The 11,842-nt window shown below is 52.2% G+C and overlaps 5 protein-coding genes across 5 annotated transcripts; 3 read left to right on the top strand and 2 right to left on the bottom strand.

Moving 5' to 3' along the window:
- Window positions 1–404: 404 nt before the first annotated feature.
- On the top strand, window positions 405–2,074 carry BZA05DRAFT_468437 (Tubulin/FtsZ, GTPase domain-containing protein; the record flags this gene model as incomplete). Its single annotated transcript, XM_051487849.1, has 4 exons — window positions 405–480; window positions 533–1,449; window positions 1,505–1,666; window positions 1,717–2,074. The coding sequence occupies 4 exons, from the start codon at window positions 405–407 to the stop codon at window positions 1,939–1,941; spliced, it is 1,380 nt and encodes a 459-aa protein (XP_051340400.1). The 3' UTR covers window positions 1,942–2,074.
- BZA05DRAFT_271324 (P-loop containing nucleoside triphosphate hydrolase protein) lies at window positions 2,075–3,564 on the bottom strand. The gene is made up of 2 exons (XM_051480237.1): window positions 3,274–3,564; window positions 2,075–3,216 (listed from the first exon to the last, which is right to left on the bottom strand). Exons 1-2 carry the CDS (start codon window positions 3,408–3,410, stop codon window positions 2,187–2,189), a joined length of 1,167 nt encoding a protein of 388 aa, XP_051340399.1. The 5' UTR covers window positions 3,411–3,564; the 3' UTR covers window positions 2,075–2,186.
- Window positions 3,565–3,591: 27 nt separating this feature from the next.
- On the bottom strand, window positions 3,592–6,090 carry BZA05DRAFT_473212 (methionyl-tRNA synthetase). Its single transcript, XM_051488055.1, has 4 exons — window positions 5,853–6,090; window positions 5,663–5,779; window positions 4,644–5,604; window positions 3,592–4,592 (listed from the first exon to the last, which is right to left on the bottom strand). The coding sequence occupies exons 1-4, from the start codon at window positions 5,954–5,956 to the stop codon at window positions 3,786–3,788; spliced, it is 1,989 nt and encodes a 662-aa protein (XP_051340398.1). The 5' UTR covers window positions 5,957–6,090; the 3' UTR covers window positions 3,592–3,785.
- Window positions 6,091–6,399: 309 nt separating this feature from the next.
- On the top strand, window positions 6,400–9,831 carry BZA05DRAFT_394909 (beta-lactamase-like protein). Its single transcript, XM_051483378.1, has 6 exons — window positions 6,400–6,651; window positions 6,706–7,028; window positions 7,088–7,757; window positions 8,029–8,469; window positions 8,615–9,167; window positions 9,223–9,831. The coding sequence occupies exons 1-6, from the start codon at window positions 6,604–6,606 to the stop codon at window positions 9,627–9,629; spliced, it is 2,442 nt and encodes an 813-aa protein (XP_051340397.1). The 5' UTR covers window positions 6,400–6,603; the 3' UTR covers window positions 9,630–9,831.
- A 244-nt stretch (window positions 9,832–10,075) lies between these two features.
- BZA05DRAFT_336172 (glycosyl transferase family 4-domain-containing protein) lies at window positions 10,076–11,595 on the top strand (the record flags this gene model as incomplete). The annotated part of the gene is made up of 3 exons (XM_051480799.1): window positions 10,076–10,317; window positions 10,375–10,549; window positions 10,603–11,595. 3 exons carry the CDS (start codon window positions 10,076–10,078, stop codon window positions 11,593–11,595), a joined length of 1,410 nt encoding a protein of 469 aa, XP_051340396.1.
- Window positions 11,596–11,842: the final 247 nt, after the last annotated feature.

Genomic DNA, 11,842 nt, shown 5'->3' with positions numbered 1-11,842 from the left:
TAACACATCACCACTTCCCTCATACTCGGTATTGTGAATTTGTCCCGAGTGACTGACCATGATTAAACCAACCGGCCATGATTAGATCGCACCACTGCCATCACAGATAAACGAAAGCGATACGGCTTCTAGCTTGGTCTTTGGCACTGGACATGGGTTAGCTCTTAAGATATCGAATTCGATTGAACACTATATGTGAAGCAGTCACGGGATTATCGATGTTTGAAGTGGGTTTAGAATGGTAGCTGTGGTCGGTCGGGCTTGGCGGAGGGTGCCATGTCGTGGAGACAAGACGCGCCCTTATTCGGCTCCAACTCGCGTGTTTTGCTTCGGAGTTACATACCTTGAGTTACCGCCACCAACACAGCAGGCTCCTCACGAAAACACCACACTGCTAGTCCGCCATGCCCCGCGAGATCATCACTATCCAGGCCGGCCAATGCGGTAATTCGGTTGGTTCGGCGTTTTGGCAAACACTCTGTCGGTGCCCCAGTTTAAGATGTATGGAAGAGTGTCTACTGACCAACAGAAGGCCAGGAACACGCAATCTCTCCCGACGGAAACCTCGAGGCGACAGAAGAGGGAACGGACAGGAAAGATGTGTTTTTCTACCAGTCGGACGACACACGGTACATCCCTCGTGCGATCCTTCTCGATCTCGAGCCGCGAGTGATCCAGAGCATCCAGAACGGACCGTACAAGAACATCTACAATCCCGAGAACTTTCACGTTCCCAAACACGGCAGCGGCGCGGGAAACAATTGGGCGGCGGGCTACAACATGGGCGAAGGAGTGTGCGAGGAGGTCATGGAGATGATTGAGCGAGAGGCGGACGGGAGTGATTCCCTCGAGGGGTTTATGCTTTTGCACAGTATCGCGGGTGGCACTGGGTCGGGTCTGGGGTCGTTTTTGCTCGAACGGTTGAATGATCGCTTTCCGAAGAAGCTCATACAGACATATTCCGTGTTTCCGGATACCCAGAGCGTGGGAGACGTCGTTGTCCAGCCGTATAATAGCATGTTGTCGATGAAGCGGCTGTCGCAGAATGCGGATTCAGTTGTGGTGCTGGATAACGGCGCGTTGACCAGGATCGCAGCGGATAGACTGCACATCCAAACGCCGTCGTTCGCGCAGACGAATCAATTGGTGTCAACGGTGATGTCAGCGAGCACCACTACGCTGCGATACCCTGGATATATGCATAACGATCTGGCGGGAATCATCGCGTCGTTGATTCCGACTCCGAGATGTCACTTCTTGATGACATCGTACACGCCGTTCACCGGTGACTCGGTGGAGGCTGGAAAGACCGTCCGTAAGACGACGGTTTTGGACGTTATGCGTCGGCTATTGCAGCCTAAGAATCGAATGGTCTTGACGAATACGACTAAGAACAGTTGCTACATCTCTATTTTGAACATTATCCAAGGAGAGGCAGATCCTACAGATGTGAATACCTTTCGGTTCTACGATGATTGGTTCACTGGCTAACAGGTGAAAACAGGTTCATAAATCACTTCTCAGAATTCGTGAGCGTCGTCTGGCGACTTTCATTCCATGGGGCCCTGCGAGTATACAAGTGGCCTTGACCAAGAAGTCGCCTCACATGCCGTCCAACAACCGTGTCAGTGGTCTCATGTTGGCCAACCACACAAGTATAGCTACGGTATGTCTCCTGCTCCTGCTCCTCTTCTCTCATATACTAAATATTCCCAGCTCTTCAAACGTATCATGGCACAATACGACCGTCTACGAAAGCGCAACGCCTTCTTGGAGCAATACAAGAGAGAACCAATATTTGCCAACGATCTTAGCGAGTTCGACGATACGAGACAAGAGGTTGCCGACCTGATCGCAGAGTACGAAGCAGCCGAGAGTGCGAGTTATTTGGATGGGCCTGCCGAACCTAGGGAACCCCCCAGAGGTGGTGGAGACGAATAGAACCATCGTAATGTCTTTCATGGGAACTTTCTTTCTTGTGTTGTCTTCGTTGTCGATGTTACCGGTGTTTTGATTGCTCTTCTTGATTTGTATTTGCTATTTGCGGGCTGGCGAGCATGGTGTTGTGAATTGGGCTGCTGGGTTTTGTTATACTTGGTGACGATTACTTTGGGAAGACAATGATGAACAAAGATGTGAAGTCCATCATCACTGTCAAATCCCATTCATCGTCCTTAGATGCACCTCTACTTCTTGTTCTTCATTACAGCAACACCCTGCCTGACCACTCCCGCCAGCCCACCGGTCTGCACATTTTCCCCACCGCCACTACCCACTCTCCACTCAATCTCCGCCAGCCCCTCCATCCACATAACCCTGGTCTGCGCCGGCACCTCAAGTCTACACAGCTCCTCACCCAGGGCACTCAAGATATCCGCCAATGCAAGCCCCTTCTTCGTCTTTATATCATGAATCGTTCTCAAGCTCGTCGTGATATCGCTCTCGAGGAGGGTATTAACAATCTGCCTGATATCCTCCGGATGGGGCGCCGCAATACAATCGTAGATATTGGACTCGGTGATATCTTCTCGCTCCAGCGTCGGATCCGGATGTCCCTTCTCATTTAGCGGGGTGCTGCTCGCAAAGCACGCTTGTAGCACGTTCAGCGAGCGACGCATATCGCCCCTCGACAATTTGAGCAGCGCATCGACGGCGCCGGGGGTGATCTTGACGCCCTCCTGGACGACAACATGATCGACCCTCTTCCTCAGCGCGGTGACCGGCAGCGGACTGAACCTGAACCTCGTGCACCTACTCAGCAGCGCGGCGCTGAGCTTGTGCGTGTAGTTCGCGATGATGCAGAACCGTGTGTTGGCGGTGTACTTCTCCATGATCCTGCGCAGGGCGTTCTGCGCGGCCGACGTCATCGCGTCCGCTTCGTCGAGGATGATGAGCTTGAACCCGCCGAGCCCGTCGCCCTTGCCTGCCACCCCGCCAAATATCTGCCGCGTCGAGGCGAACGTCTTAATTTGCTCGCGCACCACGTCGATGCCGCGGTCGTCGGAAGCGTTGAGCTCCAGGACTTGTTGGCGCACGTTTTTGGCGCCATAGATGTGGCGAGCTAGGGCGAGGATGGTGGAGGTCTTGCCGGTGCCTGGGGGGCCGTAGAAGAGAAGATGCGGGAGGCGGTTGGTGGCGACGAAGCGATTGATGGTTTGGAGGATGTCTTCGTGTCCTGAGACGTCCGACAGGGTGTCGGGGCGATACTTCTCGACCCTGGAAAGTAATGTCAGCTGCGAGGAGAGGAGTGGGATGAATGATGGCTGTATCTACCAGGGAAGTGTATCACCCGCGCTCACTGGAAGGTTAGCTTTGCTCATCTTCTTGCCCTTCTGATCGCTGGAAAAGGCGATCTCGCCAGGGCGAGAGTCATCGACCATGTCAACGTCCATATCTTCAATTTCTGACATTATTGCTGCGTTGTTGGCGGAATTGACGGTTGTTTGGATGGGGTGGTGATGAATGGACCGACGTGGAGGAGGTGGGACCTAGATTGAATGCTGGGAGACGCGCTGTGGCTAGCAACTTAGCGCGTCGCTATTATAACTATGACCTTGGTGTGTGGCAGTTGAAGACCGAATCACTCAGGATCACCTGTGAAAAACCCACATCTGTATTCCTAATACAAAAACACACCATATAAAACCCCAGAACCCCTCACACTACCCATAAAAATGAAGAAAAGCAATGGTACATACAGACAAAAACGAACCCTCCGAACCGCACTCTAAAAATTCACCAAAATCTCCCAAAGAAAGTTTTCAGAACACCCAGCCCACAGACCATCACGCTCTAACCTCGACCTCAACCTCCTTCTTCTCAACTTTGGGCTCCTCGATCTTGGGCTCTTCGGCTACCTTCGAAGCCTCACCCTTCTTGGGCTTGGCCTCGGCGCCCTCCTTGGCGGCCTTAACCTGCTTACCTGCCTTCTTGCCCTTCTTTTTTGCCTTCTTCTTATCATCGGCGGCGGCACCCTCCTGCTGACCACCGTACTTTGCCCTCCACTCTTCCTCTTTCTTATCGTCGATGCGGGTGAACAAGTAAGCAGCCTTTCCGATAGTGTGACCGGGCAGCAGGTCATCAGGCGCCCAGGTGTCAGGGATGGACCGGAGAGGAGCGTTAAGCTGCTGGCAGATCGAGGCAGAGACTGCAGGCATGAAAGGGTACGCAATCGCAGACAGGAGGTAGATCAAGTTCAATCCGTATCCGACGACAGCCGCCGCCTTCTCAGGGTGGTTATTGAACAGATTGTTGTCCAATTTGTTGTCTTGGAGGAAACGGTTACCCTCGCCAGAGATGAGCATGACCTTCTCGAGACCGGCACGGATGTGGACGCTCTCCATCTCCTCGTTAAAGCTGGCAAGAATAGTGTTGATAGCCTCCTGGTAAGGAGCGAATGCGGGGTCCTTCAGGCCAGTGGTGTAGTCGGGAATGACACCGGCGTACTTTGCGTTCACGAACTTGATCAAGCGGTTGACGAAGTTACCGAAGTTGGCCAAAAGCTCGGAATTGTTCTTCGTGATGAAGTCCTTCCACACGAACTGGGTGTCACCAGTCTCCGGACGAGATGACAGAAGGTAGTAACGCCAGACCTATTTTGGTGTTAGAGATTGCCCTTCTCGCTCGAGGCAGGATTATCTTACGCTTGGTGGCACCCCAGTATCCTTCGCGTTGTTTCCGAAAACACCAACGCCTCTACTCTTCGAAAACTTACCACCCTCGTACTGAAGGTACTCGGTGGTACTGAGATGATGGAGCATAGTCCAGTCTCCATCATTGGTTCCCAGCTGACTTCCGGGGAAAACGACAGTGTGGAACGGCACATTGTCCTTACCCATGAACTGGTAAAGCTTCACATCGCCTCCAGCTCTCCACCACTTCTTCCAGTCCTTTGTGTAGTTTGCCGTGATCGAGACGTATCCAATGCAAGCGTCGAACCACACGTAAAGCACCTTCTTGTCGTATCCCTCCAACGGAACAGGAGTACCCCAGCTAAGATCTCTGGTGATGCAACGCTTCCTTAGACCCTCCTTGAGCCACGACTCAGTAATGATACGGCCGTTCTTGGACCACTGACCCTCCTCCGCCGACTTCTTGCTCCACTCCTCAATCGCAGGTTGGAGTTTGTCGAGCTCCAAGAAGGTGTGCGTCGACTCCCGTAGTATAGGGGTGTGATTGTCGATCTTGCACCGAGGGTTGATCAACTCGGCGGGATCGAGGAGCTGTCCACACTTGTCGCACTGATCTCCTCTCGCATCCTCATAGGCACACTTCGGACAAGTTCCCTCGACGAAACGGTCGGCAAGGAATCCCTCGTGCTTCTCACAGTACAGCTGTTGTAAGGAATCCTCAAACAAGTAGCCCTGGTCCTTGAGCTTCAGGAAGATGTCCTGAGCGATCTCGGTCTGTTGATCGGTGGTGGTGCGACCAAAGTAGTCAAAATCGAGCTCGAACCAGTCGTAGATCTCCTTGTGAAGAGCATTGTACTTGTCACATAGCTCTCGCGGAGTGACGCCTTCCTCGAGGGCTTTAGTCTCGGTCGCTGTGCCGTACTCGTCGGTTCCGCAGATGTAGAGAGTGTTGAAGTTACGGGCCTTCGAGTATCTACCACTCAGTCAGCTTTACTGTTACGTGTGGTTAGGTGGCGTTTTTATGGTATTACCTAGCGAAGGTGTCCGCGCTGAGAACACTTCCGATGATGTTTCCGAGATGTGGTACGTTGTTCACATATGGCAATGCAGACGTAATAAGGACATTCCTCTGTCCTGGTATAGGCAGACTACAATCATACTGTTAGCTCGGCTCTTTGCGAGGTAGTAACTTCCGTGGATACGATCAGAGGGACTACTGACATATCCTGTCCCTCCTTGGGAATCTTCATAGCCACGCCATCTTTAATCTTCACCACCTTTTCGGCAGTCGGCGCTGGAGCAGCAGCTGCTTCCTCCTTCACCATTCTTCGAGCTGGCGAGAGAAAAGAGTAGAATTGGGATTTTTGGTCGATTTGAGGATTAAATTCGCTTGTTTATCGTGGCGATGCGTATTGACTCTGACTGGAGAAACGGCGATGAATGGTTGGTTTGTCTTTCTGATGACTCCCCCGCTGCAACTCTATGTGAGACTGCCCCGCTACGGCTTGGCGGATCGCCCTGCCTGCGATGAGTCTAGATTAGATTAGATTCAGGTACTCTGGATAGCGCGTTGTTTCATAATGTATCACTCGGTACTCCAGCACCCGTATTTCTAACTGTTGGTCGCAGATGTGATCACACGGCGATAGAGTAGAGTGATTGTTCCCTCTAAGCCAGTATTTGGATGTGAATAGGTTAGCAAGCATCGTTGGTTTGGAGTGTCGGTCACATCTGTCCAACAAGTGACGCGCTTCCCCCGCGTTATTCACACCTGCTAGCTAGTTCGCATTGCTTGGCACAGCAGTGTCGCGCGCCTCAGCTAACGTTAACGTCAACCTCACCGCCTTATCGTATTCTCCTTCAACACATCGACAACCCAACGACCCAACCTCCGCTTCACTAACCACTTCCCAATTTCATTTCCTCACGACCCGACGAGATATCGTAATCCATATAACTCCCGCAGAACACAATGGCGACAAAACGAAAGCTAGAGCCAACTGTCGAGGAAGAAGTGATCGTCAGTGACCAACTTCTGGGCCTGGGTGTTCTCTTCCCGCTGACCGATTGTTAGGATGAATCCGACAACCTCACTTTTCTCTGCCTCGGAGGCGGCAATGAAGTCGGACGGTCGTGTCACATCCTTCAGTATAAAGGCAAGACGGTGATGCTGGACGCCGGAGTACATCCCGCATACGACGGACTCGCTGCGCTACCCTTCTACGACGAGTTCGATCTGAGCACGGTCGATGTGCTGTTGATCAGTCATTTTCACCTAGACCATGCTTCCAGCCTGCCGTATGTCATGTCAAAGACTACGTTCAAGGGGCGCGTCTTCATGACACATCCGACGAAGGCCATTTACAAGTGGTTGATCCAGGACAGCGTTAGAGTAGGGTTAGTTGTCGTGCCCCCCGGCCAATGCCTGTTATGCGCGCACTAACAGCTCTCCAAAGGAATGTCCACAATACCGCAGACAGCCTATACACCGAAGCAGATCATCTGGCTTCATACAGTCGGATAGAGGCGATAGACTACCACACGACACTGACGCATTCCGGAATTTCGATAACACCCTATCATGCTGGACATGTTCTCGGTGGTGCTATGTTCATGGTTGAGATCGCAGGCTTGAAAATCCTCTTCACCGGAGACTATTCCCGTGAAGACGATCGGCATTTGGTGTCCGCCGAGGTGCCACCTGTCAAGCCGGATATTCTCATCTGCGAGTCCACTTATGGAACCGCTTCGCACATGCCACGACTGGAGAAGGAAGCACGGCTAATGAAATTAACGACAGAGATCCTGGGCCGTGGAGGCCGGGTATTGATGCCAGTGTTTGCACTGGGCCGAGCACAGGAGCTTCTATTGATCCTCGACGAATACTGGGAAAAGCATCCCAAGTTCCAGCAATACCCGATCTACTACGCAAGTAATCTTGCCAGGAAATGTATGGATGTATACCGGACGTATATCAACACCATGAATGATAAGATAAAGAGAGTCATGTTCGAGGGGGAGGGCAGGAATCCATGGGATTTCCGATGGGTCAGAAGCTTGAAGAATATTGAGCGATTTGACGACGTAGGAGGATGCGTCATGTTAGCCAGCCCTGGTATGCTCCAAGTAGGTTCCCGAGTCTCCCCAAATCATCTTGCCCCACCTCATTTCCCCCCATCTCTGCTTTTTAGCCCCACAATATATAGAGGAATGGTTGGCGGTGGGAATGCGCACACCATGTTCGGTGTCTATTATCGTATTGTGCTTCCTATTACAGTCGTATCATGTCCAAAGCACAACAGCCATGTTTGCATAAATGAAATATACTTCCGTCACTCACATATGCCTCGCTTGTTTGCCGTAATGCCTGGAAGCCAATACTAATAACTGTTACCAGAACGGTGTATCTCGCGAACTCCTTGAACGATGGGCGCCAGACCCACGCAATGGCCTTATCATCACTGGTTACTCGGTCGAAGGCACAATGGCGAAGCAGATCGTCACTGAACCGCACGAGATTGCGGCCGTCATGACGTCTAACCGCTTCGGCGGCCGTCGCAATGATCCAGATTCACAGATCATGGTGCCGAGACGCATGAGCGTGGAAGAGCTGTCATTCGCTGCTCACGTCGACTACATCCAGAACTCTGGGTTCATCGAAGAGGTCGGGGCCAAGGTGGTGATCTTGGTGCACGGTGAAAAGAACAACATGGGACGGTTAAAGAGCGCCTTGTTGAGTAAGAACCACGAAAAGAAGGAAGCAGACAGGATCAAGATCTACAATCCGAAAAATTGCGAGGAGCTCAGAATTCCATTTAGAGGAGAGAAGTTCGCAAAGGTATGTAACAGCCGCAAAAAACTCCAAGAGCTCTAGTTTGAGGATACCCCGTGTCTTTCCAATCGCAAGCGCCCTTTTTTATTATTAGACAAATCAGCCCTCAATCACAACTACGCACGAACACACACTAACGATCTCCTTTTAGGTTGTCGGCAAGCTCGCTCAGAAGCCTCCATCGATGAACCCAGCGGCCCTAAAAGCGAAGGACCAAATCATCTCCGGCGTGCTGGTACAGAGTGACTTCAAGTACTCTCTCATGGCGCCCGACGACCTCCGTGAGTACGCAGGTCTGACTACCACGGTTGTGACCTGCAAGCAGCGCATTCCCATGCACGCTGCTGGACTGGCCTTGATACGCTGGAGTTTGGAAGGCATGTTCGGTGCTGTCGTTAACCTGGAGGACGATTTTGTCGACGACGAGGAGCCTGAGGCGAAGGTGGAGGAAGAAGACGATGACGAATACGACCCCGAGAAGGACCTAGCGAATGACAGCGACGGCAACAATTCGGATGAGGAGATTTACGGCGACAAGGGAAAGTTCACAGGCAGGACATTCAGGATCATGGACTGCATCGTCGTTCGTTGCCACAAAGGGTACGTCGAGATGGAATGGGAGGGCAATGTTCTCAATGATGGAATTGCGGATGCTGTCATGGCCATCTTGCTGAACTTGGAGAGCTCTCCGGCTGCCGTGAAATGTGAGTACTTCCACATGCTTATAGGACCATCCGAATGAATTCTAATCCTGTATAGACTCCGCGTCGAAGGCCCCTCCTCACAATCACCACGGCGGTAGCAGAGACCTTTCCAGCATCAAGAATGCCTCACCCCACGCCCATATCACCGCCGATCAACGTCTACAGCGCCTGTTGATGTTCCTGGAAGCGCAGTTTGGCGATTGTGTTGAGCCTCTCGAGCCACCCAAGCTCGACACCGAGATGGAGAATGGCGGCGAAGAGTCCCTTGCTCTCTCCCTCGCATCTGACATAAAGTTTTCCCCCGGCGTCAAGGTCACCATCGACACATTAGTCGCCAAGGTCTACTTCGAGACGCTGGAGGTCGAGTGCAGGAATGAGAGCTTAAGGATGAGGGTTAAAGCTGTCGTCGAGAGGGCGGTGGAGACGATTGCACCTTTTGTCGACCTGGTCGGTGTGTACTAGTACTACAAGTATAATGACCAGGGTGACGAGGTTAAGGAAGGGATATGAATCGTACTTCACATGATGTTGTTTTTTGCCCTGTTTGTTTGGGTCCGGCTGTATCTAACTTTGTTTTGTTGTGGGGTTCTGCATCTGTTTTTACCACCTGCTACTATTCTGCCAGTAATTATATCTGGGTGCCCTAGCTTTACATGATTCCGACTATCTGCTCCTCGTGCATGGAGAATCCATCTCGAATCCGTGATGTTCCAGTAGTGTTATATAGACCCTGCCAAGGCTATTATCATGTCTTCACTATTAGGACCTAGCTCATGCATAATCTCGGAAACAGCCGAAACGACACGGTGGAGCTTGTCTCTGCAACGCGTCATCCCGAGGGGAGCTTAAACATGCATCAGGCCCGCCAGACCACTGATCCACAACTCCCCCACCACATTTTTCTCGCGATGGCCGGCAGCAACACCCCAATAACGGCCGGATGGTTTTTCTTCCTATTCACACTTGTCGGGGCGTGCTGCGGACTGCTGTACACGGTTTTCCAAGGGGACGGAGAGCCGCTCGTCGCGTCCCTCGCATTCAGTGGGATTGCGTTCGCGGCTTCGTATTGTCTTATCTGTTGGTTGGGTGACGAGTTCAAGAGGGTGGGCTTCAAGGGGAGGGATCGCAGTAAATTAGATAGAAAGGAGATGTGAGTTCTTCATGTGTGGGTCTGGGGAGGGTGTTTGGGTGCTAATGGTGTGCGCAGCCCGGAGACAATGGGTGCCGTGTGTGCAGTTGTCTACTTGATGGTGATGATTGTGTTCATACCGTTTCCGTTCTATGAGTACTTCTATGTCCAGACGAGTGGCGGTGGGAATAGGGACATGACCGTTGAGATGGTGGAAACGGGACGGAAACTGCATCGTTTCCCGCATAATAAGGTGCGCCTCGTGGTGTGGATATGGGCGGAAAGCATCATGGCTGACTGAAATAGCTGGGCGAATACCTTTCCGCGCTGCTCTCCCTCCAGAGCATGGCCATCCTCGGCATCGCTGACGACCTCTTCGATATCCGGTGGCGGCACAAGCTCTTCCTGCCCGCGATAGCGGCAATCCCGATGCTCATAATGTACTACATTGACTTCGGCGTTACGAACATCGTGGTCCCGTTGCCACTACAGGCCTACCTCGGAGAAATGGTGAACCTCTCCTGGGGTTACTACGCATACATGGCCGCAATCGCCATCTTCTGTCCAAACAGCATCAACATCCTGGCCGGCGTCAACGGTCTCGAAGTCAGTCAGTCCATTGTGATCGCCGCCTTCATCGCCATAAACGACCTCCTCTACATCTCCGTCAAAGGCCATCCAGCCACCGATTCACACCTATTCTCACTCTATTTCCTCCTGCCATTCTTGGGAGTATCACTAGCCCTCTGGTGCCACAATAAATACCCCTCCAAAGTCTTCGTCGGCGATACCTACTGTTACTTCGCGGGCATGACCTTCGCCGTCGTCGGCATCCTGGGCCACTTTTCAAAGACCCTGCTCCTCCTCTTCATCCCGCAGATCTTCAACTTCCTCTACTCCTCGCCACAACTTTTCGGTCTCGTTCCGTGTCCTCGTCACCGCCTGCCACACTTCAACGCACGCACAGGCCTGATGGAGCCCTCGCGCGGTCAATTCATCCACCCACCGCGCTGGCCCATCTCCGTCGCCCTCAAAACTCTCGCGAAGTTGGGGCTCGTTCAGATTTGGACAGATGACAACGGCGTGGTGTTGGAGTACTCGAACCTGACGCTGATAAACCTGTGGATTGTAAGGTTCGGTCCCATGCGAGAGGATAAGGTCACTCTGGGGCTGGTGGGATTGCAGGTGGTTTGTGGTGTGCTGGGACTGTTTATCAGACATAAGGCCGCGCTGCTCCTGTTTCCGTATGATAATTTGAAACTGCAGGATTTTGAGGGGTTGGGGTTGCCGGTGGTTTAGAGGGAGGCGTTGTTTTTGGGGCGTTTGAAGCCGGGGGATTGTATTAGTAGGTATATCTGTTTGTTGAGAGTATACAGTATTGATTAGAAGGAAAAAACAGAAGTGCTTTCAGCTTCAGACATCTCCTGTTGGAGCTAGTGAGCCAAGGGGCAGTCATAGCTTCTGATTTGTATGTGCGAATCACCAGCAGGAGCGCATCCTGCGGCATTGCGTACCTAGTGCGTCCGAGGAGTTACCTAACCTAGCA

This window comes from Tricharina praecox (assembly GCF_024521635.1).
Source record: "Tricharina praecox strain CBS 144465 chromosome Unknown BZA05scaffold_9, whole genome shotgun sequence".
NCBI classification, from domain to species: domain Eukaryota; kingdom Fungi; phylum Ascomycota; class Pezizomycetes; order Pezizales; family Pyronemataceae; genus Tricharina; species Tricharina praecox.
This window is presented reverse-complemented; position numbering and strand designations above follow the sequence as displayed.

What these genes read in the sequence shown, in the direction of transcription:
- BZA05DRAFT_394909 (XM_051483378.1), top strand. Translation starts at nt 6,604, where the DNA reads ATGGCGACAAAACGAAAGCTAGAGCCAACTGTCGAGGAAGAAGTGATC. An exon ending in CAGGACAGCGTTAGAGTAGG is followed by an intron (nt 7,029 to 7,087) that starts GTTAGTTGTCGT and finishes AGCTCTCCAAAG; the next exon opens with GAATGTCCACAATACCGCAG. An exon ending in GAGGAGAGAAGTTCGCAAAG is followed by an intron (nt 8,470 to 8,614) that starts GTATGTAACAGC and finishes ATCTCCTTTTAG; the next exon opens with GTTGTCGGCAAGCTCGCTCA.
- BZA05DRAFT_473212 (XM_051488055.1), bottom strand. Translation starts at nt 5,956, where the DNA reads ATGGTGAAGGAGGAAGCAGCTGCTGCTCCAGCGCCGACTGCCGAAAAG. An exon ending in CCCAAGGAGGGACAGGATAT is followed by an intron (nt 5,780 to 5,852) that starts GTCAGTAGTCCC and finishes GTATGATTGTAG; the next exon opens with TCTGCCTATACCAGGACAGA. An exon ending in ATACTGGGGTGCCACCAAGC is followed by an intron (nt 4,593 to 4,643) that starts GTAAGATAATCC and finishes ACACCAAAATAG; the next exon opens with GTCTGGCGTTACTACCTTCT.
- BZA05DRAFT_271324 (XM_051480237.1), bottom strand. Translation starts at nt 3,410, where the DNA reads ATGTCAGAAATTGAAGATATGGACGTTGACATGGTCGATGACTCTCGC. An exon ending in GCGGGTGATACACTTCCCTG is followed by an intron (nt 3,217 to 3,273) that starts GTAGATACAGCC and finishes ATTACTTTCCAG; the next exon opens with GGTCGAGAAGTATCGCCCCG.